This window comes from Phaenicophaeus curvirostris, chromosome 18 (genome assembly GCF_032191515.1).
Source record: "Phaenicophaeus curvirostris isolate KB17595 chromosome 18, BPBGC_Pcur_1.0, whole genome shotgun sequence".
Classification (NCBI taxonomy): domain Eukaryota; kingdom Metazoa; phylum Chordata; class Aves; order Cuculiformes; family Cuculidae; genus Phaenicophaeus; species Phaenicophaeus curvirostris.
In genome coordinates, this window is record NC_091409.1 from 9,464,571 (window position 1) to 9,490,986 (window position 26,416).

Sequence of the window (26,416 nt, forward strand, 5' to 3'; positions counted from 1 at the left end):
AAGTTCTTCTATTTAAACAAAATCTCAAAGTGTGGTTCTACTCTGATAAGTGACTTTAAAATACAACAACTTATTCACCATACCTGCTTTTTCTGGTGTGTATATAGAGTCATGTCTCCTTATTTTAATGACAAAAGATTGTATGCGTGTATCTGTATAAATACTCTTGCCGTTCTTAGCCATTGCAGATTTGGGAGAGTGAACTGAAGTGTTTTTGATTATATGATAAAACCATTAATTCTTTTCCACTTGCTTGGTTATCACTAACCTTAATATTGACAAACTGGATCCGGTTTTATCCGACGAGAAGCTGATCTATATGGTTTTTCAGAATATAATTTGATAACAATGAAATTACCTAGACCACAGGTGTCTTCAATATCCCTGTTGCTTAGCTCTTAACAAGACTTTGGTGCTAGTTTACTAAACAAACAAAAAACATTTTAAAATGTTTGCGTAACTGTTTTCTTACCAGTCCTTTGCCAGAGGTTTTGGTAGTAGTAGTATCTGGTAATGCAAGCCCATGCTTCTAACGCTTCACTTCACAGAACAGCAACTAAATGCAAATCTAGCTTCATTTGTAAATTCAAGTTAATAAACTGAACTGTTTACAGTCATGCCTGATATTCTTCATTCTGCTTACACAGCTGGCAAACCGGTGACTTCATACAGAAGAGAGGGTTAGGTAATGGGTGACATACAGACATTTACCAGAGGCACATTTCTCTGGTCCCAGGCTGCTTTTATGACTGTCGTTTCAGAAGTGTTGAAGAAGCAATATCTTTCTACTTGTAGACTGTGCAAGTTTGATATAGAAATATTCAGTGATAAAAATAAATGTGAAACTTTGTGAAGTCTTATTTTTAATAGTCATGCAGTAATATAGGGGCTTAATCATATGGACTGAACTTTAAAGGTTCAGCTTGTGAGTCTTCTTTCTCAGTGTATTTACTATTGAGCACAGCATAGCAATGTTCCATCTTAATAATTATATGCTAGAAATACATCCAATGAAAACTATAAAATCTATTAATTCTGTATACTGAATTGGCATAAACCAAAATATACTATACAGAGATAAATATAATTTTTTTTTATTTCAGTAATTCTTTTTTAGTTCAGTAATTTAGTTTTGGGGATATTGGCAATGAAGACATCTTTTTTAGTGTGAATCATTAAAAACAGATTGAAAAGTATTGTCATAAAAGATACGTATTTTAAAATATTTTAAGCAGATAAGTCATTAGAGTTGAAAAGATGAGGATCTTTGCATTTTGATTTGTAGTCTCATTTTTTTAATTAGCTACTGTTTTAAGATTATTTGAAGCATTAATCAGAGATGAGAGAACTTTTCTTTCCTGTTTGAGTTAACACTATGAATAGCTTACTAGCTTTAACGAGATAATCTAATGTTGTATTCCTTGCTCTGCAGCCACCCAAAGGCTAATGTTGATCTGGATATATGTATATTACACATTACAACTCTAATCATAATTAGTAGCGTTAATAACAAAAGAATGGAAATAACACCAGGAAGTATTACTGAAGTAGGCTTTCTTCAACAGTGGCTCACTAAGCTTTGTTTCAAAGCAAAAAGTAAAAAAAAAATTCAATAATTTGTTTCAATGTTACGGCAAATGAAAATGTCCAAGTCTAACTTATGTTCATACGTATGGTATTAGTTGGGAGTTTTCCATATTAGGAGGATAGGAAGTGAATTCCTAGGAAGTGGGATGGAAAAGTCCCAAAATACTTATCTGATACAGATCTGAGGGAGACTTTTGCATTGGCCAGTCTAAAATAATAAATTTCAAAGGTGTATTACCTTTACCGTTAAGCCTTATAATTACGTTCAAGTTCAGTGGCTGGGCACTTCATAATTAATAGATTAAATGACAGCATGGTATAAATAATATGTTTGAAATGGTTAAATGCATACATTTCAGTTAGACATTGAAGTTAAAACTTTGCTTATTTATTTTGATAAACATTTATGTGATTGATCTGCTGTATGTTCTCTTTTCTTAGCTGTGCAGCAAAAAGAGATCACCCAGAGCACTTCCACATCCACTATAACTTTGGTTACAAGTACACAGCCGATTTCTATGGTTACCAGTTCTGGATCTGCAAGTACGCTCTCTTCCTCAGTTAACGCAGACTTGCCAATTGCAACCGCTTCAGCTGATGTGGCTGCAGATATTGCTAAATACACCAGCAAAGTAAGTTCTTGAGCAAGGTTTTCCTGAAATTTTGTGAACGTTCATGTTTTTGACATTCCAAATTCTCCCTGCCTCTCACATTCCCCCACTGCTGCTTCTTATTTCCATTGCAGTGTGTTTTGGACCATTTTCTATCTTTTCTCCTAAAGATGTAGTTAACTCCTCAGCATCGTATTTACAGTGAACATTAATATTTCTTTATCTGTGCCCAGTAATACATAAACAAAAATGTAGTTTTGCTTTGAAACACCGTATAGCTTCATCAAATGGTAGGTGTATATTCATCTATTAAACGGATGCAAAGCTGTTCAAGAGAAGATGTGTTATAGTATTTGTATCAGAACAGTGACAGCAAGGGATGGGACATCAGCTTTTCAAATGCTCTCTTAGGTCTTTAAAACAATCAAGGAGAATACAAAGTATAAGGAAATAGATAGGTATTAGGGCATTAAAGGCACCAGAATTACTCTTGACTGTCAGTGTTCAGTGTTCTCAGTCAGCCCTATGGCCTTGGTGGATTGTCAGTGATCAGCAATATCAGTGTCTTTTTTACATTTTTTTCACTTTTTTTGTTGCATTGAGTTTCTTCCCCAAACTCATGGTTGTATTTGTCAGTTGTATCAGTGGCGATTTGTTGGAGAAGTAGAAAGTCAAACAGGTCACCAGTTCAGGATACTGAAAAATCAGAGTCCTGATCAAAAAAGTTGTGTTCTACCTGCTTTCTGAACAGTCCTCTAAAAGTAGACCCAGGTGAATATATTGAGAGATATGGGACATTGTTGATGGCAGTGTAAGCTCATATTAGAGTGGTTGAGAGGAAGTGAAACTGAGTATATATTAAAAATAGGTAGCAAAAGAATTTGTTTAATTTTATCTTTCAGATGATGGATGCCATCAAAGGAACAATGACTGAAATATATAATGATCTCTCCAAAAATACTACTGGAAGTACAATAGCTGAGGTTAGTGTAAGACTAAAAAAAAAATCATACTGCTTATATTTCAACTTTAAAAGTTGCATAGTATTAATATATAGAAGTGCCATATAGCTATACCTGCAAAACATTAAAAATCAAGGCTGTCTGGAGATCCTAGTTTCTATCCTGTTTCAGAAGGAATGATTGTTTGTTTTAAGTAAAATAAGAAAGTCCCAATTTTGAGCAATATTTGTATTCCCAATCAACGGTAAATGAAACAAAATGCTTTCCTAAGCCTCATTGAGTTCAAAAAGAAAAAAAAAGTCATAAATGCAAGCAAAACTGAGAAACGATTTTTTTGTTTCCAGTCAGAGAAGTTTGAGACTCGATTGATTTCAGAGGAAGCAAGAGCAAGTTTAATAGAAATGCTTTTTGTTTTCAGACAATCTTGTACTTGTTATGGTGGGAAAATCTTACAAAACAAATACTGAGAATACCTCAGACTTTGGTTTTGGGTTTACTCCGGTCTTGTCCTCTTGTTAATATGAAGGAACCTTGATGTAAATGACGATGAGGCTCTTTGCTTAGGGCATGTTTTTCTGTATAATTATGGATCATGCAGTGCACTTGGAATATTACTAACTATTAAATTTTTTAATATTTAGATTCGGCGTTTGAGGATTGAGATAGAAAAACTTCAATGGTTACATCAACAAGAACTTTCAGAAATGAAGCATAACCTAGGTAAGAAAACAGCAGTCCAAAGCAGTGTATCAGTATGCCTGTAGTATGTATTCCTTCATGACACGATACTACAAATTGTCTAAGTGAAGGACATGAAACATCATATAATGTGCTGATGTTAGCAGACACCTTTTCAACTGTGTACACAGTCACTTCTGTCAGTGCATAGGAAGCAACAGGCCATCAGCCCTCTGAGACAAATTTAGGCTAAAGAGAGCTTTTGATAGGACAGAGTAAGTATTCTGTACGTCAGTTGATAATCCCTTTTCATGAGCTATTTTATGCCGATTGCTTCATTCTAATTCTTGTATGATCCAAGTTGCGTTAATATAGCCACTGGGGGAACCTGCTTCCTCTGGTGTCTTTGGAGATCCTAGCTGACTCTTCGATTCATGTATGTACTTGTGTACTTCTCTATTTATTTAAAGTGAACAATCGGCTGACTAAACCTTGATGCCAGACTGTCAGTGAAACAAACTCAAAATACAGCCTTAAACAGTTAAAAGAATATTCCTCCTAGGAGGGGGGTTTTCATCTCTGCATTCATTCAAACATATGGGCAGGAAATGAAGCAATGATTAAAATACAATTCCTCTTAAAATTATCTTTATTTAATGCACTGACTGTGGGAAGAAGGTTACAATTGAGTGAGCAAGTCTTCCTCAACTACTTGCAGACCAAACGGCCTTTAGGACTGTGTGGGACAGTGTCCTGGACCACTTTTTCACTGTCTTTTGCAGAGCTTATCTGGAATGGAAGTGAACTAAGGGCTGAATAACTCCATGTTCAGACTCATGTCTTTCAAATCAGGATAGATCAGTTTTTCCACTGGTGCACTCCAGTTATAGCAACCTTCAGAATTACATGGGCATGGCAACAACTCATCTGCAGCTCACAGAACTGAATGTCTAGGTGTGCTCAGAAATAAAAGAAAAATCCTTCAAACCCTTTGTCACCAGCCTAAAGCTACTCATTTAAAGAAAAAACTTTAATGGTGTTTTCAAAGTATGTCAACTTCAGAGCTTTTCAGAGGTTCATCCTAAGTCAAAGTAACTAGAATTGGAATGCATTCTTTGTGTTTGCCCACTTCCTTGAAGTAGGGCTCAAATGTACAGCTTTGTTCCCACAGTGATCAGTTTTTACAATTTTCTCAGTGTCCCTCTTGGAACTTTCACATTTGTCTTTGTAAAGGAATCAGGATACAATGAACAATTGGTTTGCTGTTATTTATGAGAAAAGAGAAGAAATGTAATTCTCTGTATTTTCTGAATATTGGAGCAGAACAAAAGTTCAGTCTTGTAAAGACAGAACATGGTAGCAGCAGCTGTGCGTACATCCTTTTTGTGTTAATACTACACAAAGGAGACGGGGATTCTGATCCTTTCTGGGACATCTAGAACGAATGTTAAATGGAAGCTAATGGTTAAGGGTAAAAATCTTGGTGCCAGAAAAAGAAAAGAGGATGGAAGACTCTCATTTGTTTGACTGGATATGAAACAGAGATGCTGAAACTCAGGGAATATTTTAGTTATTGTTTCTAATTTCATGTTTTCCTTAAGCTCATGAAAATCGTTGGTTTGCACCTTGCTGTTGGGGGGCGGAAAGTGCAAAACTCATCTTCCTTTGCATTTTGAGTAGAATTGACAATGGCTGAAATGCGTCAGAGTCTAGAACAAGAACGAGATCGTTTGATTGCTGAGGTGAAGAAGCAGCTGGAACTGGAAAAGCAGCAAGCAGTGGATGAAACTAAAAAGAAGCAGTGGTGTGCCAACTGCAAGAAAGAGGCCATTTTTTACTGCTGCTGGAATACTAGCTACTGTGATTATCCCTGCCAACAAGCTCACTGGCCTGAGCATATGAAATCTTGCACACAGTCAGGTAACCTTGCTCTGGGTTCCCAGTCTCACAGCTGAGGGGATTAGAGAGGGTGGGATAGAGTGTGACTCAGTATTCTTCATTGACATGAGTGACTGGGGACTGGGATGCACAAGTAGTGACTACCCTCTCTTTTTTTCTTTATTTTAGCTACTGCAACACAGCAAGAAACAGATACTGAAATTAACACAGAAACATTAAATAAATCATCCCAGCCCAGTTCAAGTGTGCAGCCTACACCGACAGAAACAGCCAGCACCCCGAAGGAAAAGGAAGGTTCGGCAGATAAAAGCAAAGAGAGTGTTTCAGTGAGTATCATTGTGGTAACTTCAAACAAAAATAATATGTCAGATTTCTCTGCAACCTACTCCTTAAGGCTTCCCTGGATCAGCCAGGAATTTATGACCATTTGCATATTTCAAAGTATGATTTGGGGAGTGAGATAGGGAATTGTGGTTTTTTTTTTCCTTCATCTTGACAAAAAAAATCTCCTCTCCTCCAGGAACACCCTTTCCCCTTCACTCATTCCCAATAAAACCTGTGTTGGCTTGACTCATCCTTCCAGCCAAAGGGGACTGGACTTCTTTCTCTCTCTCTCTCCAGGACCCATCAGTGTAGCTTCTGGTCTGGATCTTTCGATACAAGTTGCCTTCTGATAAGCAATACTGACTGCAGCACTTCCAAGCCCTTCTTGCCTGGGGGTTCAGAGGCCAAGCTCAAGACCTGCATTCAAATCAACTTACTTTATCACAACAGACTGCCACTAGGGTACCACAATGTTCCATAACACTGATGCAACAAATCACCTGGATCTACAGTAAACGGAGCAGTGTGCAGTTATGAAATCCTCCATAGCATCTACTCTTGATAGTATTCAGTAGGCAAGGATGAGCAAATGCTCTAATAAAAGGGACTTAGCGTTGCATATATAGAAAATGTTTATAGAGAAGTTTCTGCTTTATAGGTAGGGCTTGACTATTAGCAATTTCAGCATTGTTTTTCTTCTGCCCTTGCAAGATTTATTAAATGAAAAATTTTATGGGGTGGGCTGATCCTTCAAACCCTTACACATGATCCCCCACATCAGTAGGAGCCTTGTTGTATTTTAAAATATTAAAAGCAAACTAATTTTGTAGTATTGTGATTCCAGCATGATGTCTCATTGAGATAGTCCTATAGAATTGGGAAGCATAGTAAACTAGAGAGCTGTGTTCATTTCTTGACACTTTTGCTACTGTCTGGTGTTAGATCTCTGGGCTTGACACATCATCTAAGGGAGTAACTTGGGAAACAGATCTGAAGAAGGAAAAAGGATGTGCTGTTCCACCCGATTGCTTGGGTGAAGGTAGTTAAACTCTGGCTCAGTCGATGTGCATACGCATAGTCTGTGGCAGCACAACTGTTTTACTGGGGAATTAAGGGATGGGAGAAAATCAATTGCCTAAAACTTATGCCAGGGAATATTCCAGTTATACAAATCTGGAATTGCTTTCACATAGATGTTCTACCTGAAACATCATGCTGTATACATTGATCATGTTCATAATTTGAATTTTGTTTCATTAACAAAGAAGTAACCTGTGAATTCATTAAGATGCAAATTTTTAACACAAACAAAACATCCAACACAAATTTCGTATTATAAGAATAATAACAACTAGGTGGAATTTATGTAAGAGCTAAGACTTCTACTGAGGTTGCCTGTGCTGTCTCTGCAGATAGCAACAGGTGTGACAAGCAACCAGCCTATAAATCTGGTCCAGGTACCGCAGACCACCACCTATATTCCAACTACTCAACCCACAATTGTAAGTACAATATCATCATTTAAAGTCTGCAGTAGTACTGTTCCTGGCATTAAAATTGCTCAGTATTTCTGGGGGGTTGTCTCCGTCTGCTGTTCTATCAAGATATGAATTCACTGGTATAGTCTGAACTTGCAGTGCAAAATGTCTTATTTTGCTGTGCAACATTCCACCCATTCATTTCATCATTCATTACTACAAGGATTCAGGAATTGTCATTAACTACAGCGAAGGCGCTGAGGACAGTCAGACTTCCATTTTGCATTATTATGTTGGTTATTTGTCCATTTCATGTAAATACTTGATGACTACATCAATGTAAATATATAGAATTAATTTTAAATATCTTTTCAGTACCTTTTTGTCTATGGTATCCTAAAGAGATTGAATTAATTCTGAGCTATGCTTGATATTCCTGTGACATCTCAGTAACTATGAAAGAAAATATGCATTCATCAGCAGTGCGTCTCCCATGAAGTCTTGCACATTAGTGTTACGAAATCATGAGAACCTGCATTGGAATCAGATCTGGGTTTTTTTTCCATCAAAGACTTAACCCAGGATGCTTGAATTCCCTAGTGCCAGTCTCAGAGGGTGGGAAAGAAGCGAGCTTGATTTTTGTATTTTATTCAGCATAATACCCCATTCTTTCAACTGGTCACGTTCTGCAGTGCTCAATTCAGAGGCAGCATGGGAACTGATATGACGTTCTCCATACAAAACGGAAAGGTGCTGATACTGCACTGGGAACTGAGTGGCATGCTCTGTCTCGGTGGTGGGTTCACCAGAGAAACCCCTCTGTGGGAAATCTTCTGACTGAAGTTAGGTAATTTGCAGTACCTACCTACTAATTTAATAGTGTACCTTCATCGTGCTGTGATTGTGAGGCCTAATTAGCTACACAATTTACTCTGCCCTTCTCTCTCCCTGTGTGCACTCCCCACATTCCCCCAGATGCAGGATACATGCCTCTGTGTTTGCATAGAGACGTCTGTGAATACAGGCACTCACACGTACAGTATTTCATAACCATTGTATTCCACACAAATTTCATTGCTCTTAGTGGGGATCACGACTTTTCACATTCCTAGCAGCATTTTAACTCATTTTGTCTCAACTGAGAGCACTGTGCACCTTTGCAGCATTGACCCTAAGTCATTTGGACTGAATTACTGTAACGGTAAGGTTTTCTACGTTTTAAAATCAAAACAGCAAACATCAAAGACGTTAGGCTCTTTTGTGAATAACTGAGAGGTTGTAAGATCATAAGGTGGTTTTGTGTGATATGCAGAAAATTGGCAGCACCTTCATCTGTTTTCTGTAATACAAAGTGTATTGAGTTCTGTAAATCGTAATTGAAACGTCTGAAAGGCTTCAGCCTTCATTTGTGCATGTTTAAAACTTTGTACACATTTGCATTAGTCTTGCACAGCTACAGACACCTCTGTATTCTAATGACTGCACGTGCAATTTAAATAATTTTAAACCTTAGTGCATGTTTAATATGTATGCAAAATGTACATATGGGTGAAACTGGCAGAGGTGGAAAATTTACCTCTCAGGGAATGATCTTAACACATTTAAGGAGTCTCACACATTCCATATCCTGATCGCTATAAGAACTGAAACTTAATTTTTTCATGTGTGTGTGTGTATTTAAAAGGTGACTGTGGCATCCTTGATTTCCCCACCTGTAGTACCAACAGTGACTTAGGTAATGGCTTCTTTAGGGTTCAATTTGCACTTTGTTAACAACTAGGGATTTCTTCCTCTGAACAACTTCCAGTATATCTCCTGGGTACCGTTTCTGTTGAACCCTCTACATACGTCTGAAATTGTTACAAAATGATAGCAATCTTGAATTTATTTAGCAAATTGGTTCCATGTTTTGTTTTTATTCTTTCTGCAGTTAAAATAATGTAAAAATATGAATTCCTCGTCTTTGCATTCCAGGGAATGAAATGAGTAAGCTTCTGGAAGGCAGAGAAGAGACTTTGCCACAAAGAAGCTGACGAACACTCTAGGCTGTAATCCATTGTAGTACTTGCAATCTTTGTTGAATACCATTGAGACACTAATGTGGTTTCTTAAAACAGTGTGGGGAAAAGCTGGGCTTCAGTGAACTTGTATTTCTTCTTCCGTGTTCTCTTTGGAATGTCACACTACCATCAGGGGGAAGATCTGTGCATCCCTTTCAGATTCCTCAAGATCCCACTTCCCGTTTCTTCTACAAAATGCTGTGATCTGAAAAGGATGCATTTGTTTGATCACCAGTCGTGCATCACTGGAATTGTACCAAAACCTACTTGCAGTTTGTACGGTATAGGCATTTTTAGCCTTTCTCACATGTTTGGAGGAAGGTTAAGATACAAACATAAGATTCAATAAATCCTTTTCCAGATCTTCCAGAGTGATGTGACCTTGACCAGATTGTTTAACGTTCTTGTGCCTTTGTCTCTGCATCTGTAGAATCAATTACCACCTATAGAGATGTCCCGAAACTTCATCTGTCGAGATTTATAAATCATGATCTGTATGACGGAAGTGAAAAGTTTATTCTATAGTAATATTTTTACAGGGTGTGTAAGACAGTTCCCAGTAATACTGATGTTTTTGTTATTGATTTGTGCAAAAGTTAACTTAAGTACTTTTTTTGTTCAAATGGATGTTCTTTGTTCTGTGTAGACTGAATGCATGGGGGAGTTCTTTTTGGGAAAAAAAGATTTAAGTAAATGTGTAACAAGAATATACTTATAAGTGAGGGTATTTTTGTACTCCAGTTTGATTTGACAAAACTTTTTCAAATGACAAAGGATTTTCTTAGCCTTTTTTCCTCTTCCCATGTATCAGTTTGGGGAAAATACATAACTGGATGTAACTATGAAAACCTAGCTCTCCGAGCACAGACAGAGTGTGTACAGTACCTATAGGACCACCTGTCCCTGTAATTATACAGTAGTAGGAATAATAGGGAAAAACTCTTGGCTTTAGGAAAGTAATACACTACTTTCAACCCTGGAATGAGGTAATACTGCAGTAATAAAGGTATTAATTCTTGCACAAAATTGGAAATTGTTCTGGATTTTCCCTGGAAAATAAATCTCTACTTCTGTGGTCATGTTTATGTGACCTTTAACATAACAATATGTTTTTCTTGGTTTTAATCCACAGACCATTCCTGTAGTGGTAAGTCCTTCTGCTGGGACAGTGGCAATGAGAACTGGAGTTCAGTATGTTCAGACCACAATGCCAGTCCAAGTACGAAGAGTCTAACTGCTAACAAGAAGTCCATACAATTGTTGGGATTAGTAAATCTAATAGAAATGTGAAAAGTAAATACAGTTCTTTGGATTAACCTCAAAGGTTCAGACTTTAGCTTTGTTTACGTATACAAAGCATTAACTACACTACATTAATGTAAAGCATTAGTGCTGGCTTAGAAAAGCTGAGGACAGGTAAGATCCATATTAAATCTATGCTTCTTTTGTAAATAATGTACAATTTGTGGATGTCATTAGAGTACCATCTCCTTTTTATATTTGTATTGACTTTAACTTATAATGAGCGTTTGAAGTTGGAAAAGGAAAGCTTAAAACAGCCTTATTGCAAGCTAACACTCAAAACTGGTCTTGGGAAACTGCAGTTACAAAATTTCTGCACTTTGAAACTCTTGTAGAATTTCTTTGAGCAACCAAATGATGAAGGGTATCTTTTTTCACTTAATTGTATTAGGCAGGTTATGACATTTCCAATCTGTGGACCTGAAATACATAAAGATAGACATTGGTTTTTCACAATGACCAGACTGTTCATATTGTTTACAGTTTACAGTTAAGTAAAAATTTCCTTCAGTCTAATATCAGGAAGGTGGGAGGTGTAATACCAGCTGGTTGTGCTGTGATTTCTGATCACTGATATCAAAGACAGAGAAAAGTAATGTAAAGTGTCGTTTTTTCCTATGCTTCACAGTTCAGTTTTGGGTTGTTTTTTTTTAAATCCTCCAAAAAGGACTTTGAAAAGCTTTTTGAATGGAACAAGAACTAGGTGTGGAAAAAAAACATGGACTGGGAAATGAGGGCAAAGGACTCTGATGCTGGGCCAGAGCATGTATTATTTATATGATGGAGTTTATGTTTTTATGTAAGCATGAAACAGTACAGTATGAGAGAAAGTAACCCTGAAAATGCCGTCTGTTACACTTATACTGTAGTACCATTTTGTATGTTGTGTAAAACGAAAGCATTGAACAAAGCAAAGGTGATGTATGTATATGAGAAAATAATTGTATGATATCATTCCAGTACCTTCTGTTGTACATTTTAGTCATGTTGATTTCTCCCATTGTTTATAAAAGAACGGTTTGTACAGTCTCCAGCTAGTACCATATTAGAGGGAAGAAAGTATTAGAAGAAAAAAGCAAGAACAGAATATTCGTGAATTGCAGTTGTGTCAAAAATAGCCTAGCTGGCCTTATTTGTGAAGCATAATTGCTTTTAGCATATGGAAGTATTTTTTCACATTTTCTTTGTATAAAATTTGTATTAAACTTAAATATCTTTTTTGACAATTGTGTTTCTTTGTGACTAAGACAGGTGACGCACGCTATGCTTTGGGTTTTCTCCAGTTCTTCAAGAAACGTCACAATTTTTTAATTAAACTGTTTTAGAAATATGTTCCACGTTCCTGAATTTCCAGTGTCGTTTCAATCTGGATGAATGCACGTTTCTGCAGTCTCCAGATCAGATGATTTCACTTATGTTGGCTCTTCTGTCTCAGAAGTGTGGGACCTTTGAATCAGAGCCTGTCAGATCTGAGGAAAAACAGTGCAATGCTGGCAGTGTGTAAATCAGGAGCCATTGAGGTGTAAAACTCAGCAGCATCCACTTTCCCTCAGTTTGAAGGGCAGCAAAGGTCTATTGTTTGCTGTGTAAGTTACACATTGGTTGGATGGGGGTCGGATCGCTATGTATAGTCTTTATTTGTGGGTTAGGAACAGGGGCTTTCATGATGAGGACGGTTGCAGCTCTCTAAGAGGGCATCAAAGTGGGTGAGACTGCTGTGTGTGTCTTCATTATCTGCTGGAGGAAATGGGGAGCTCACAGTAAAACCTTACTGGGGATATTGTCTTGAAGTTCCTTCTCCTGGATTAACCTTGATACAAGCATCTGTGAAACAACTAAAGTTAATGTTCCCAGTGCTGCTCTTTAAAGAAAAGCACAGATTTTGAAAGCTTGAAATGATGTTTTGTAAAATGAATTCTGGTGTTGCAGAGATGAGCTCTTGTGTTAGGAGGAAAAAGGGGCACAAGTCAAATTGTTACAGGAAACACACAACTTTCTGAAGCCTGTTTCAGTCTATGGGTTTTAATTGTAATGGGCATTGTTTTTTTTCTACAAAACAGGTTTCTTTCCTTGTGATAAACAACAGGTGAACAAATCCTAGCAAAGGTTTATATAAACACGAAATAACTCCCAGAAAGAATTACTGGGTCTAGATCAAGGTACTGTCTTGGATGTTCTAGTGACTGTATTTTTTTTTTTTTTGATGCTTTAGCCAGTTATGGTATGATGTTCACTGTTTTTCTGAAGATTACTTTGTATTGATTAATGTGAAGGAAGAAAACATCTCTGGCTTTGATATCGTGGGAAGAGAAGATACTGTGATATGAACTTAAAAGATAGGCTATCGCTTTATTTAATGCATGATTGAATACCATGACTACACATAAGCTGCATCCATTGCTTGTGTATAGAGTATCCCTCTGCCCGGTGTAGCATATCCCTGGTTTATTTTGGATCCAAGTATTTTGGGAGAAATTACCGTGCCTGGTCTGGAATTTTTACCTGTGCTGGTGGTGAAGGTTCATCAGTTGTGGTACCCAACTCAGTCCTGGGTTGATGGCAGAGTCAGGGTGGCTGTGCTTTCATCATCTTGCTGCAAAGGGTGATGCCAGGGGCAGGGTGTCAAATTGAGGGAGGCTGAGGGAGTAAACAATGAAAAGCCTCTTTGGCCATACACCATCCTGGGAAAACTTGTTTTCGTCCTTCAGCTACAGGCATTGAGGGTCCTTATGTTTAACATCCTGTTATAACCGACTGAAGGATGTGGGCAAGTTACTTCTGATTCCTCTAATTTGGGGAACAAAATTAACCTGTCTGGGGGTCTCATCTTAGAAATCTCTACATTATTACCTTATCACGCTGACCTTCAGTTAAGAAGGGAGAGAGATTTGATGCTGGTGTTTCTTAAAGGACCAGTCAACTCCAAAGCTTTACCAAGTGGTGGCAGTGTTTTCCTAGCTTTAGTTTTACTGCAGGAGTCCTACACCCTTTGGAAAGTAGTGGCTGATGTTGCATTCAGGATGCTCTGAGGTTTTGTGTTAGCCCCCAGAATGGAGTTTACCACAGGGAGGAGTCATCACAGAAGCCCAGTGTTAGCGCATGGATGTGAGGAGCACACAGGCAGCTGGGTTGGTGGCACGTGGCTGCCCAGAACGGGCAGTTGTGGCTACAGAGAGGCTGTTGCATTCAAACTGGACCTTTGTGGCCAGACTACAGCTGCAGAGGTTGTGAATTTGATATCAGTTGTGGTGTCACCTTCTGGCGCTGGTTCTTGCTGAATTACGCGCTTTTCAGTGCTTACATCGTAGAGACACAAGTGCTTATATTGCAGAGGAGCACAGAGCAGCCAAGAGGAGCGCACTCCGTCTGGAGATTTTCATCCTCCTCACACAGATGTGGCAGTTCTGATTCACGTACCCTTTTCTATTCCAGATACAAGAAGTCTGTATCTCTGTATCTAGAGGTTCAGACAGGAACAAGCAGCTTTTAACACAACAGATTTTGGCAGCAGTTATACATTTTAATGATGTACAACTTGCTTGCTTCAGCTGTTCTGCAACTGCTTGGGGACCCTTGTCACATCATTGCATGTCGCCTGATTAGTGATGTGACTCAGCAAGGATTTTATGCTGTAACAATGTACAAAAATATAAAAACATAGGTGAAAGAGCTGAGCAAGGCCTATAGGAGTGTGCATGTCCGTGAGTAACAGCAGTTACAGATCCCATCTTTTAGCCCTCACAGCTTCCCTGGAAACTCTAGTACTCTTGCTGCCGTGAGATGGGCATCGGCCGCAGGGACTGGAAGGAAGGGGCACTCCCGTCGGACAAAGAAGTGTTCCTGGTGCTGGTGGGCACCACCCTCATCGGCCGCGTGGCCTGTGGGTAAGCAAAAATTGGGAGCTGGGAGGAATATGAACTCACTCATAGCAACACCATGTGGAGCATGAGCAGGCACTAACAGAACACAGACCTTTGCCAAGAGCTTTGGAGACAGAAACAAGAGAACTGGAGAATCTTTATAGACAGTCAGAAAGCAAAACCTTCCTAAAAAAAGTTTTAGAAAAAAAAATAGTACTCCAATAATTGACTCAAATGAGGCAGGTGTTAAATTTGGGATTTCCAGGAAGAGCAAAGAGCTGACTGACAGGGTGTTAAAGCTGATGTTGTGCCTCCTTAGGAGCCTGCCACCTGCTGCTTGTTCCTCTTCCAAAGGTTTTATTTACGGGCGCGCTTATCTTGTGAGCATCTCTCAGTTCTCCATTCAGTTTGATTTCCTTGCCTTGTGATATCACTTACTATTTGTAACAGTCTAACAGCTAGAAAACCTTGAGGGGAAAATTCTGCCAGACTTTCATTTCAGCAGCACTCCAGGCAAGCAACGTCACTGCTAGCAAAATCTCCTTTGATTTTGTCGCGTGCCGTATTCAGCCCAGAGAGCAGCTCTTCGGGAATGCCTCCCAAGCAGGTACTTAAAGGCTGGTTTTGTTCATGCCTGCTGCCGACAAGTAGAGCTGACAGGTTTTACAGCTGCTGCACGGCTGCCTCCTCTTGAGCCAAAGGCTGAGATCAGATTCTTTGAGGATCAGATTTTGTGTTTCAGCCTGGCAGAAAATCCCCTCTCCCATCTAGCAATGACTCTGTTCCCGCAGGTAAATGTTCTTAGATGTCGGGATGTCGCTCTGGCTTGCGTGGCGCTGTCACACTTGTAACTCGGGTAACCCGCACTTGTTTGATCTCGATTCACACATGATAAATTAGGGGATTGTATTACTTGCTGCATCTCTAACACCGTGTTCCAGTGAGGCTCTGCCCTTTCTGAGGTTACTCGGTGCCACAGCAAGCAAACATGAGCAGTTTGGGAAGTGAATTAAGAGATTTATCCAGTCCCTGCGAACTGAAACATTTTGACAGCAAGAATTAAGAGGCCAGCTCAGCAGAAATCCTAAAGCTGAAGCTTACTTGTAGATGCATTTATTTGCATAAGCATAAATATACAGAGCTGCGGTATTTGCTTGCCCTTTCTCTTCCTCTGCAGGACAAGGCAGATTTGCCAAGTGCCCACGTCCTCTCCCAGCAGACAGAGTTGCTGGTTCTCTTCAGTCTGTGCCCCCTAAACAGACTCGCTGCCTACCGACTGCTTGGTGCACCCGGGGGGCTCCGCTCTGAGTCCTTCCAGCCTCACCTAAACCTTGAAACAGAGTGTGTGTACTCTACACATACCTCTAGATGGACTGTGGCTGGAGAGAAGAGAAGGCAGGTAATCTAGTTCCCCGAAATGTAAACATGTTTTTATTTAATGCCTTTCGCTCATCACAAGGTACTTTTTCTCCAGCCCCCAACCCCAGGATGGCAGCATAAGGCACCGCGTAGACACATGCACAGTCCACATACCATCTCTGTAAGATTGAAAAACACAGCTACAGTTCTTACCAATGGTACCATGTGTCCCTATTATTAATGTACACAATATGATTTTCCCCAGAGTTTGTTCTGGAGAAATGAACCATTAATTTAGAATGTTAAGACTTTCCCCATTCCCAAACCCTCCCCCACAAAAAAAAAAAAGCCAGATTAAAAACACAGGTACAGAGCTTAATACCAGAGTAATGAGATTAGTTCATAAATTAAAAAAAAAAATTACAAAAAAAAAAAAATCAACAGTTTCACTCTCATTTTCAGAAGGTCCCCTGTGATGTGACGCACTGTGCACACTCCTTACTATGTCCTCTTCCCCTTTCAAAAGCAAGAAAACTGGCAAGTAGATCCAGGACTTGTAGGGTTTGTTGTTGAAGGAAAAAGGCTGCTACAGCTCTATGTGTCCGGCTTAACCATGTAACTGCAGGATCCCCAGCGAGTTATCTGAAGGCTTTTCCTCTGTCCAAAGGAAGAAGGACTTGATACAATGTTCTTTGGCTGCAAGTTCTTAAAGGCTTCCACTGAAAGGGTTCTCCTTCAAAAAAAAGAAAAACTGCAGTTGCTGTGGGATTTTTTTTTTTTAATAAGTGTTGAGGAATAGGTGGAACCGATGTAACAGTTTGAGTGAAGCCCTCACAGTGCTAAGATGTTGGGGTCTGCTACAAATATTCAAGTTCCAAGGCGTGTCGAAGAGCTTCCAGGTCAGCGTGACAAGAGATTCTCCAGAATGGCATGTTGTGCTAGAGTGAAACCAAAAGAGGGGATTTTTTGGTTTTTGTTTAATACTGAGATCAAAACAACTTTCTTAGTTTGTGCACTTGGGACACTAGGTTGTCACGGTGTCGCAGCAAGGAGGCTCATCTTGGAGCGTTTCTCCTGTGCTGAGAGGATGAAGTATCAACTTTTTAAATGCTGTGAAACAAGTGCAGTTCAATTAAGCCGGGGACCTGAGATGGAAACTAATCTGGTAAAGTACAAACAGGACACTCAAAGCACCATTACGCTACAGTTCTGCAATCCTTAGCAATAGTTACAATCCTGGTGGTTTCTTGCATAGAGATAAACTCAAAATAATCAGAACTTTCTTTTGGACGTTAAATATTACTTTTCCTGGCATGTTCTGGTGAGCCTGGTCTTTAGGCTGGATTTGTTTCTTCTCCAAAACAGTTAAAGCGGATTTACTTTAGAACAAAGAACTTCTTTCTGCACTTAAGACTTCAAAACATTTGGGATTGTGATTTTCTTAGCTTCCTCCCCAAATACCTGTCTCTGTAGAGCCAGTGATATGTATGCAGTAACAAACACACAGAAAGCCTTAAGGGTCAGAGCCTACTGCCCCTTGAGCACGGGAATAACGTTTTGGAGTGTTTTATCACTGTAAATTGGATAAATAGCTTAGACAAAGCTTCAGTGAATCTACACTTCCTAGGCAGAGGATTCTAATGAAGGGAGGTGTTTCTTTTCCAAGTGTACCTACCTCTGTAAGAAAACTGCGGTTCCAGATGTTTGTTTCACAGAGTGTCTGTTTACGCATCTCTAATGTTTAAATATAACTCAAGCTTCCCTTCCCTCTGGCACGTCCTCTATTGGTAAACAGATGTTTCCTTCAAGCTATTTATCAGTGTGTGTAGAGACAGAAAGCAAACACAGACATCTGAAGTGCTGGAATCCATCGCTCCGCAATTTCACTTTAAGGGGAAAAGTTATTTCCTTTGCCCTCCCCTGGTTGTTATTAAAGCCCTTCCATTAAATTATCTATTTTTCCTTCCTAAACAAGAAGAAAACTTGGCTTCTCAGTCACTCCTGCTGTTCAGCGTTTACAGATTTATCACTCATCAGACAGGTGAAGAAAAACGACCCACTAAAACGGAGATACTATCAGTGCTGTCGGCAAACAGCAAAAGGCTCTCTGCCCGCCCCCTCACCTTTTTTTTTTTCTTTTTTTATAAAGCTCAGGTGTGTAGAAGCCTTGCCTAATGCCTGTCATCAATCAAAGGAGGGACAGCCCAGCAAAGAATGTGCCCTACTAATGGGAGAGCTGCTTAGGCCAGGAGTCACAAGCAAAAGGGCTCTTGAAATCCTTCCTATAGAAGACCATTCATAGAGCCCGAGAGCCCTCGCAGCCTTTGAAGCCGTCATGTTCACTGACCCAGGACCTTTGAAGTATGGCACTGGGCTGTCACACTATTATCACTCTATTCCCAGTCACACAGTTGGATTTTTCTCTGACAATTCCTTAACCCTTCGTGAACTAGAGAACCAGCTGCAGATGCAGCTACTTTTCCAAGGTGGGTGCAGGTACTGTCGCTTCCATCAGCCAGAAGAAACAGACTGTAAAAATTAAGGTTTCTGCCGCTTTGAAGGAGACGCAAGATACGATTCTGGGGACAGAACATGTGCCCATCATAGTATTTGCTGCAATACCTTTGTTCCTGGGCTTGTGCACCTAGAAAGCACCAATTTGCTTGGAAAGTCTTTGCAGGATCTTCATTCAGAACGAAATATTTGGTCTTGCAACACAAGGTTCAGCGGTGTAGCTGAGTTCCTGTGATGTACTATTTTGTACATCAAAAATAGCCAGTTCTAGCATCTCAATTCGTGTAACGCTCCTGAAGCAAAAGCAACTGAACCACACATTCCTGCATTCACATCAGGAGCAGATGACCCAGGACGCACAAAGACATCTTGCAAATGACTGCCAGTAACAAATTGTATTCCTGTCCTGAAAAGCCAAATAAATGGAGATTCCAGGCAGGTTGCTGTTCTAAAGTTTAAGAAATGAAAACTTCAGCTGTTCAGTTCTCAGAGTGTAGAATTCACTTGATGTCCCGAGTGCTTTCCTTCAGGTCTTTGGTTGTTGCTCTCTGTGTTTCTACCACACTTGGGTTTCTTTAATATACTGATATCCCTTATATTATGGCAGAAGGTAGTCCTTGCTGGATCTCCAAATCTCTGCCCCCTTCCCCCCCGACCCCAAATCACTGTAAGCAGTAAGTGGGCTTTGGTCTTCTAAAATTTTGCTTTTATCTCTTCCAAGCTCTCGGGTTTTGGCTTCTCTCCTCTTACAGTCTACCCAAAAGAGTGGGTAGCTGGTCCCTAAAACTCCAGTTCTTGTTTTCCAATGACTGGATTGTTGATACTAATGACTGGATGGCTCAATTAGATATGCAGGTTAGTCCACTTAATTCTAAGGCTACCAATGTCAGTGGGCTGCACCTTTGTGGCAAGCAGGAAACATTACCAAGGGCTTGTTATTCCTGACCACACTGCTTTCATGGTTTCTGTTCTACTTTGCATTCAATACATCTTCCTAATTTCATTTTGCTTGCAAAATTAATCACAGTGAGCCATAACTCATTGATAAAGGCAGGAACTCAGTCCCTTTGGTATTCACTCTAGTGTTGCTACACCCTATGAGAGTCATAAATATAAAAACATGTATGTATACACACATATTCTAAGATGTAATTCAAAACTAATTCCAGATATTTGGAATTTACAAAAGCAACATGTGCAGATCAGAAATTCACCCTGCTTGCTCACCTGAATTCACACACTGGAGTTTTCCTTTTTGTGTGTTTAAAGCCATCTTTATTAAGCAAGAATAATTCCTGGAACATGAGAGAGAGCAACTAGCTGGAAAACTGCACTGGCTGCCAAGGCTGGGGGGGGATTTACAGTAGGAAATTTCTCCCGAGGCTGTTGAGTATTTTGCATATTAAGAAATGAGACCACTTGTGAACTGTTTCAAATGGAAGGAGCTTCATTAAATGCTTTAGTAAAGAAAGGATCATTGAAATGAAAACTTGGAAGAATCCAGCATGGGATCCACAAACTGTACCTTTTTTGCTCCCTGTTCCTCTTCAACACCATCTCCTATTACAATGTACACGGCTTTCCTTCCAAACCTTTGCATTATTCTTTCAAAACAGCTCTCTTTCCCTAAGCAACAGAAAAGAAGACACATTTTTTTTTTTTATCTGGACACATACAGCAGGTGGGGCTGACAATCAGGCATTGAAAGTGGAGTTAGGACCTAACTGAACTTGCTGCTACATTCCTTGTTTTCTTTTGAAATTAGAACCTAACTGAACTGTCATCTGAGACTGATTCTCTCCATCTCATGACAGCCAGTAGCATTTTCTTTATCAACTCAAGGACTTCCAAGTCCTGCCAATTTTTTGTAAGCTTTGTGACTCTGACGCACTGCTTAGATGGGCAGTTGGCAGACTGATGTGATACTCACAATATTCAGCTTCGAAAGCCCTCTGCTGTTTATTATGGTTGTGGTAAAAATACAAAAATGCCAACCTGAGAGCTTCCAAACACCTACCCCAGAAAGGACAGAACACAAAAAGAGCCCCAACCCAAACCTACCAATATTTAGTACACACACAGCGTCATAAAGTTCATTTAGCACACTTGACAGCTCTGGAAGAATAACAGGATCCAAAGAGCGTTTCTGTATGAAAAAGGTCCAACCAGACTGTTTTCCCCCTAGCTCAGTGCAGCTGAACATCCCCCATGCGGCAGATACTCCATGGGACGGGTACTTTTCAGGCTCACCCCCCCATGAAGACACTTGGGAAGACTGATTTTTTTTCTTTTCTCTTCAGTCTTTCCCAGCTTAAGTGTGGGCAGTCAGGACATGAATTAGAGGCGTGTAAACATGGAGCTAAAAGTAAAGCTCAGGCATTGCTTGTTGTGATCAGGTTGGACAGCTGTGCCTGACTTGGGGACAAGGCTTCAATCTGTCTTCAGTGAGGGCTAAGTTAGATCGCTCTTACCTGTTTTTGTTGCACTGTAAATGTTTTCAATGGGGAAGACAGTGCCCAGTCCGTAGAGAAGCACTTTAGCGAGAGCGGGTATCAGCTGAGTTGTGGTGACCAACACATTCACACAGTTCGGCCTAGAGAACAGAAGTCAGCAGAGTTGGCAATCTGTGCTGCTCTCTTTTAACTCTAGACTGAAAGATGGCAGGAAGCAAACCTTTCTTGCAACTGGAAGTTCCCAAGCTACTGGGAGATGACGCAGCTAGAGGTACACACCAAGAGTACTGGAATGCAGTTTTATCAACTTACTAAAATTAAAATTACTAAGATAGCAATAGTGATGCAGCCTTTTTGCTTGCATGCCAGGATCTATTTTATGGGAATTTAAACACCATGTAATAATGTCTGTGCTGAGTTCTCTGAATGAACATGTTCAGGGACAGAAGGGCCCTTTGCTCACCTCCCTACTCTTGCTCTCTCCACCCCTTGATAATTTAAGTCTGGCAAACACGTGCAGACTGGCCTCACGCAGGTTTGGCCAACAAAGTCCTATAATTGTGTCTCCATTTGTTTAGAGGGGAAAAAAAAGGGAAGCAAAGGAGATCCTGGATGAAGCCTGTAGGCAATTTTTTAAGCTGTTCTTACCGGGAATGTATCAAATTCAGCGCCTTCAGAGCATGTGTGAGCCAGAGATCAGTCAGCGCTTCAAGTTCTGCTCTTAACTGCAGCCAGGTTTCCCTCTTAGGAGCTCCTATTAAACCTGTAAGTAGGGAAAGCATCTTTGCAGAAGCACAGAAAGGGAGTAGCGTGGCTTTGCATGTAGAAGGCCAAGGGGCTCCTGTGTGTGTTCTGAACACTCTCTCTCCCACTGCCTTTCTCCAGGCTCTGCTGGAGGCTGCTTCTCTCTGCCCACTGCCACGTCACCCCTATGCTACTGCAGCTCAGCTCCGTTCCTCTTCAGCAGAAGGCTATCAGTCACATGCAGGCTGCAGGACCACATCAAAACACCTTTCTCAGAGTTAGCACAAAGCTTGCATGGCAAGTGAGCAAGAGGATGAAAGAGCTGCGTATAGCAGGTGGTGGCCTGAGCTGAGAGACATCTGAATGCTTTGTTTCTCCTGAAAACCTCTAGGCCATTTCCAGTACTGGGGTTGCTAGGCTATTCCTCCAACCAGAAAAAAAGGGTTGTGGTGATACTCTGAGTTTTGCTTCTTTCTCCCTCTAGTCAGAGACCTGGTGCTGATGTTTTAAAAGAGAGGGAGATCAGCCTATTGAAAGAACTGTCTGGAACTACCTGAGATAAAGGAACACAGGCCGTCCTGGTATCTGGTGTTGTTTTGGGAGAGTTAAAAACAAATAGTTATGATACAAGAATGCTTTCAGACAGAGATCAGCCATGTATTCTGTGAGGGAAAAAAAGCATATTTTGGTTTGAACTGTTTGTTTACCTACTAAACATTTTTGAAAACTGGAGAAGGTTGCTTTCCTGCCAAAGAAATAACAAAATAAAGCCCCACTCTTGGACTTGAGTCTTTCTCAAGCCACTAAACCAGGTATTTTAGCTTATCCTGTATAGGACCTCACTTAAGGATGACTGCTGAAACACTTCCTCGGCTGGCTGTGAAACACTCTTGTCTACACCTCCTCCACGAGAGTCCATAGCAGGGGCAGGGTGTTTGGGAAGATGAAAGGCACGCTTGTTGCCTGGCCACAGACACTTACCCCCTACATTGTTTTTGTAGGTGTTGTACATCTCTTTCACCCGACGGTAGCGGAATGCTAATTTCCTCATCCAGTCAACTCCCCCATGAACACCAGAGCCCAGACACAGATTTGCACTCGCAGTTGAACTGTGAAAGCCATCGGCAGAGAAATTGTATGTGCTGGGAAGGGGAGGAGAGAAGGGGAGAGGTCAGTATAATTACAGTCTATGCAGTGCCAGCGTGGAGCGGGAACAATTGAAAAGAAATGTGGAGATGAGGGGCAGCAGAGATATACACAGGATGTGCTGTACTGGAGTTCATCTCTAGCTTGGTTACAAACACAGATTTAAAAGATGTTCTTACTGCAAACACAACACAGGTTACTTGGCACTCCCTGCCAGTTCTGAGGTTCTCTAGACTACAAACATCTGACTGCCCCTAGGTCACTGAAATTCCTCACCTGCCTCTCATCCAGGTGGTAAGGTAACTGCAGAAAAAAAGTCCTAAAGGACAGAATTCTGGTGTTACCTTTCTGACTGCTTGGCTATGTTGCTAAACAGGCTCTGAAGACACACTGGATCAAGATGAAAAAGAACAAATTACCCAAAGGAGCCTTAACTGTCAGGTACCAAATGCAGACAGCACGCAGCCAGGGAGGGGAGAGGGAGCATAGCTGAGAACATCACTGACGAGCCCCCTGCTATTTTCAAACAGCTGAGGACTACCTGACCTGCAGCTTCCAGCCTGGAGATCCCCATACCTTAGATCTTGGCCATTGTCATCTGATGATACGTCATCTATGTGGATCTGGTCACAGTCCTGAGAAGTGTATAAAAGAAAATACATGAGTAAGTAAATACTTTGAAAGAAAAAAAAAAATCAAAGAACGTAATGAAGGGTACGAATGTACTTTAAGGGTGATATTAAAGAGAGAAAATCGTACATACTGCTAGTATTGTCTTTCATAGTCTAGCCAGTTAATTGTTAGGAACAAGTATGGCATAGCACTTGTATAAAATATGAACAGACAAGACTGTGTGTGTGTGAGAGAGATGTGCTGTTTTCTAAAGGCACAACAGCTCTTGAATAAAACAGTAAGTGAAACTCCTTCCTATGCAGGCAGAAGGGAGAGAGATGCTCGTGTTTTAGCCAGGAAAACTGTGTTTTCTAAACTTTGTATGCACGATAAGGCAGAGATTTGGCAGCCTCTCCTCCTGTGAGAATACTGCTTTGGATGGGCGGTGTATGCCCACATAATTACAACGGGAGAAGATCGGTCCCAAAGAAATTTCCAGAGACGCCTGTCCTGTGGTGTTTTCCCAGTTTGTTTTGAGGGGGCTGAGCTTGCTTTGATGTGCAGGGAAGTTGGGCTCAAGCAATGAAGGCGGCACCCTTTCATAGCCCCAGCCACAGACTGAGTTATGGAATAATGTGTGTCAGTAAAGAGGAAATCTATGCACCGGAAATTTAACCAGGATATATACTTGGAGCTCAGCCTGCATGAAGTATGTACTCAAGATCTTATCTTCCAAAATTCTTCATTGTTTGAATGGTGCAGGCTTTGCCTCAAAAATTTGAGTAATGTTATTTTTTTTGTTTTTTTTCCTCGTCTCAGCATTAATATGAGAAAGAGAAACATCAGGAACCTTCTCCCACCACCTTGAATCTCATTTCTCCCTGACTCTTGCAGGTAAGAACAAAAAAGAAAGCCTTCAAGCTGATGAATACTATCTTTCCTTCTGGATGATTTTTCAACAGAGGTAAAAGCACTTGGTACGACAGGACTCCAAAGTCAGAACAACTGCAGCTAACCAAGGTAGTTATTCTTCACTACTTCAGTATGCCGTAAACCACAGAATTAGTCTTACCTTCCTTACACAATTATCGATTTTATGAATTACATTAAAATAGCCCCTTTCAAAAAAAGAAAAATCCCCAAACAAGTGACCAAACTTGCCATCAGTGGCAAAACATCACATACAGTTCTTTCCATACTCGTGAGGTTTTTCTGCAGCATTTACTTTATTCTCAGAAAGACACACAATTTTATCTTGTTCTCATCTCATCAGTACTCTTATCAACCTATCACTGGGGTGTGTATTTCTGTATATAACTGAAGCCAAGCAGCTGAATAACAGATCTTTGCTGGCACTGCTCGCTCTCTCCATCACCCCCATCATTTTTTAAGTCCCCTTCCCAATTGCTGTTGTGAGCCATGCTGGGATAATATTGATGCAGCCCACTCCACTTCAGTTGTATGATATAGGGCATTAAGTCAGGGGAAAGGTATTTGCGGAGGGATCTGTTTTTCTCATTTGTGAATGAATTGTTCTGTACACTGAAGTGTGACAACAGTAGCTATCACATTTCTAACTTAATAAAATACCATGACACTTGGTGAGACGCTACCTCATAGTCCGCCGGCTGAGCCTATCGTGTTACTGGGTGAAACACAGGGAAGCAAGAATGTAGCCCATGTTTTACTACTTGGTTACGAGACTAATTTTTCATTCTTGCAGAATTTCCCTGAGATTTTAGTGAGCAGGGAATCAAGGCAGGATATCTGGGCTGCCGAAAAGAAGGTCCAGATTGTTCAAATAGAAGCCCATAACGGGGACATATCCCAGTTTTCACATCTGCTGACTTTTAAAAATGATACTTTAGCATCTCAGAAGTATACGATGTGTGGCACAGCCTGTAACTGAATCATAAGTGTAAGAGCTCAGTCAGTCCTTGCAACTCTGGGAACCAAACTGTTTTTAGTTGTGATATCTCTAGGTCAGTCTGTGTTACACAACCTGCTGCCAGGTGGGACCAGACCCTTGTATGCACATGGAAAGGAGCCTGGGTTAGCCCACAGCTTTGAAATGGCACTGCAGGCTTGGAGAAAGCCTCTGCTGCCTCCTTGTGAAATACAAGCTGTTCCTGAAGATACAGGGAGCAACTCCTTCTGTTATTACTTATGCTCTCTCTGAATACTCTCAAGCTGTGTCTCATGCACATATGAAAACAACTTATGAACGTAGGTTATCTATTTGCATATCAGAACTGCATTAGAGATTTTAAACATTTCATGGATTCATGAGCTTGCATCCCTCATGAAGCAAGGGGTTAACAGTCTCCAGAACAGAAAACCTCCAGGGACGGTTCTGGAAGGCAGTAACTTGTAAACACACTAATCCCCTTGTTTGTTAATTCCTCATCCCCTTGTCAGTCCCCCTGTCCTTTATACCTGTTTTCTAAAGTGCTAGACAATAATATCTCCAGAGGGACTGGGGGTGGAAGGTACTATGCTTTAGCCAGCATCGCACTGTGAACAAAAGGCATCTGGGAGAAAAAGCACAACCCTGGAAAGCCCAGAGTTTCAATTTTAACTTCATTGTGATCTGTAACCTTGGGCAACTCCTTTTCTCCCTGATTCCCCAAAGTGGAACATAAAAGCATGAGAGAGAACATCTCCTTTCAAGTAAATATTTGCTGATGTATTCTGCAGTCTGATCAGAGCCCTTTGTACACAACACCTTGTATGTCCTATACACACAGACCATAGGGATTTAATCTGCCTGTACTGTTGCAACGACAAACAGTGGTCGACAGGCATGTAAGTGCTACATGGGTCCGTG

At 40.5% G+C, this 26,416-nt stretch overlaps 2 protein-coding genes across 7 annotated transcripts in view; one reads left to right on the top strand and one right to left on the bottom strand.

The window, feature by feature from the left end:
• Positions 1 to 12,127, top strand: part of ZMYND8 (zinc finger MYND-type containing 8) — a 53,630-nt gene extending 41,503 nt beyond the window's left edge. Inside the window, exons 16-21 of the mRNA XM_069872090.1 lie at positions 2,029 to 2,219; positions 3,101 to 3,181; positions 3,802 to 3,880; positions 5,519 to 5,758; positions 5,906 to 6,063; positions 10,732 to 12,127. Coding sequence (XP_069728191.1) covers positions 2,029 to 2,219; positions 3,101 to 3,181; positions 3,802 to 3,880; positions 5,519 to 5,758; positions 5,906 to 6,063; positions 10,732 to 10,833 — 851 coding nt within the window. The 3' untranslated portion in view covers positions 10,834 to 12,127. The remainder of the gene's footprint in view (positions 1 to 2,028; positions 2,220 to 3,100; positions 3,182 to 3,801; positions 3,881 to 5,518; positions 5,759 to 5,905; positions 6,064 to 10,731) is intronic.
• Positions 12,128 to 16,095: 3,968 nt separating this feature from the next.
• Positions 16,096 to 26,416, bottom strand: part of EYA2 (EYA transcriptional coactivator and phosphatase 2) — a 97,147-nt gene continuing 86,826 nt past the window's right edge. For 5 of the 6 annotated variants that reach the window (XM_069872061.1, XM_069872058.1, XM_069872057.1 and 2 more), the window contains 6 exons: positions 23,554 to 23,612; positions 22,813 to 22,973; positions 21,736 to 21,850; positions 21,106 to 21,227; positions 20,160 to 20,260; positions 16,096 to 17,058 (listed from right to left, as the gene is read on the bottom strand). In XM_069872061.1, coding sequence (XP_069728162.1) covers positions 16,978 to 17,058; positions 20,160 to 20,260; positions 21,106 to 21,227; positions 21,736 to 21,850; positions 22,813 to 22,973; positions 23,554 to 23,612 — 639 coding nt within the window. In that variant the 3' untranslated portion in view covers positions 16,096 to 16,977. The remainder of the gene's footprint in view (positions 17,059 to 20,159; positions 20,261 to 21,105; positions 21,228 to 21,735; positions 21,851 to 22,812; positions 22,974 to 23,553; positions 23,613 to 26,416) is intronic. The other variant, XM_069872060.1, reaches the window with a different exon arrangement.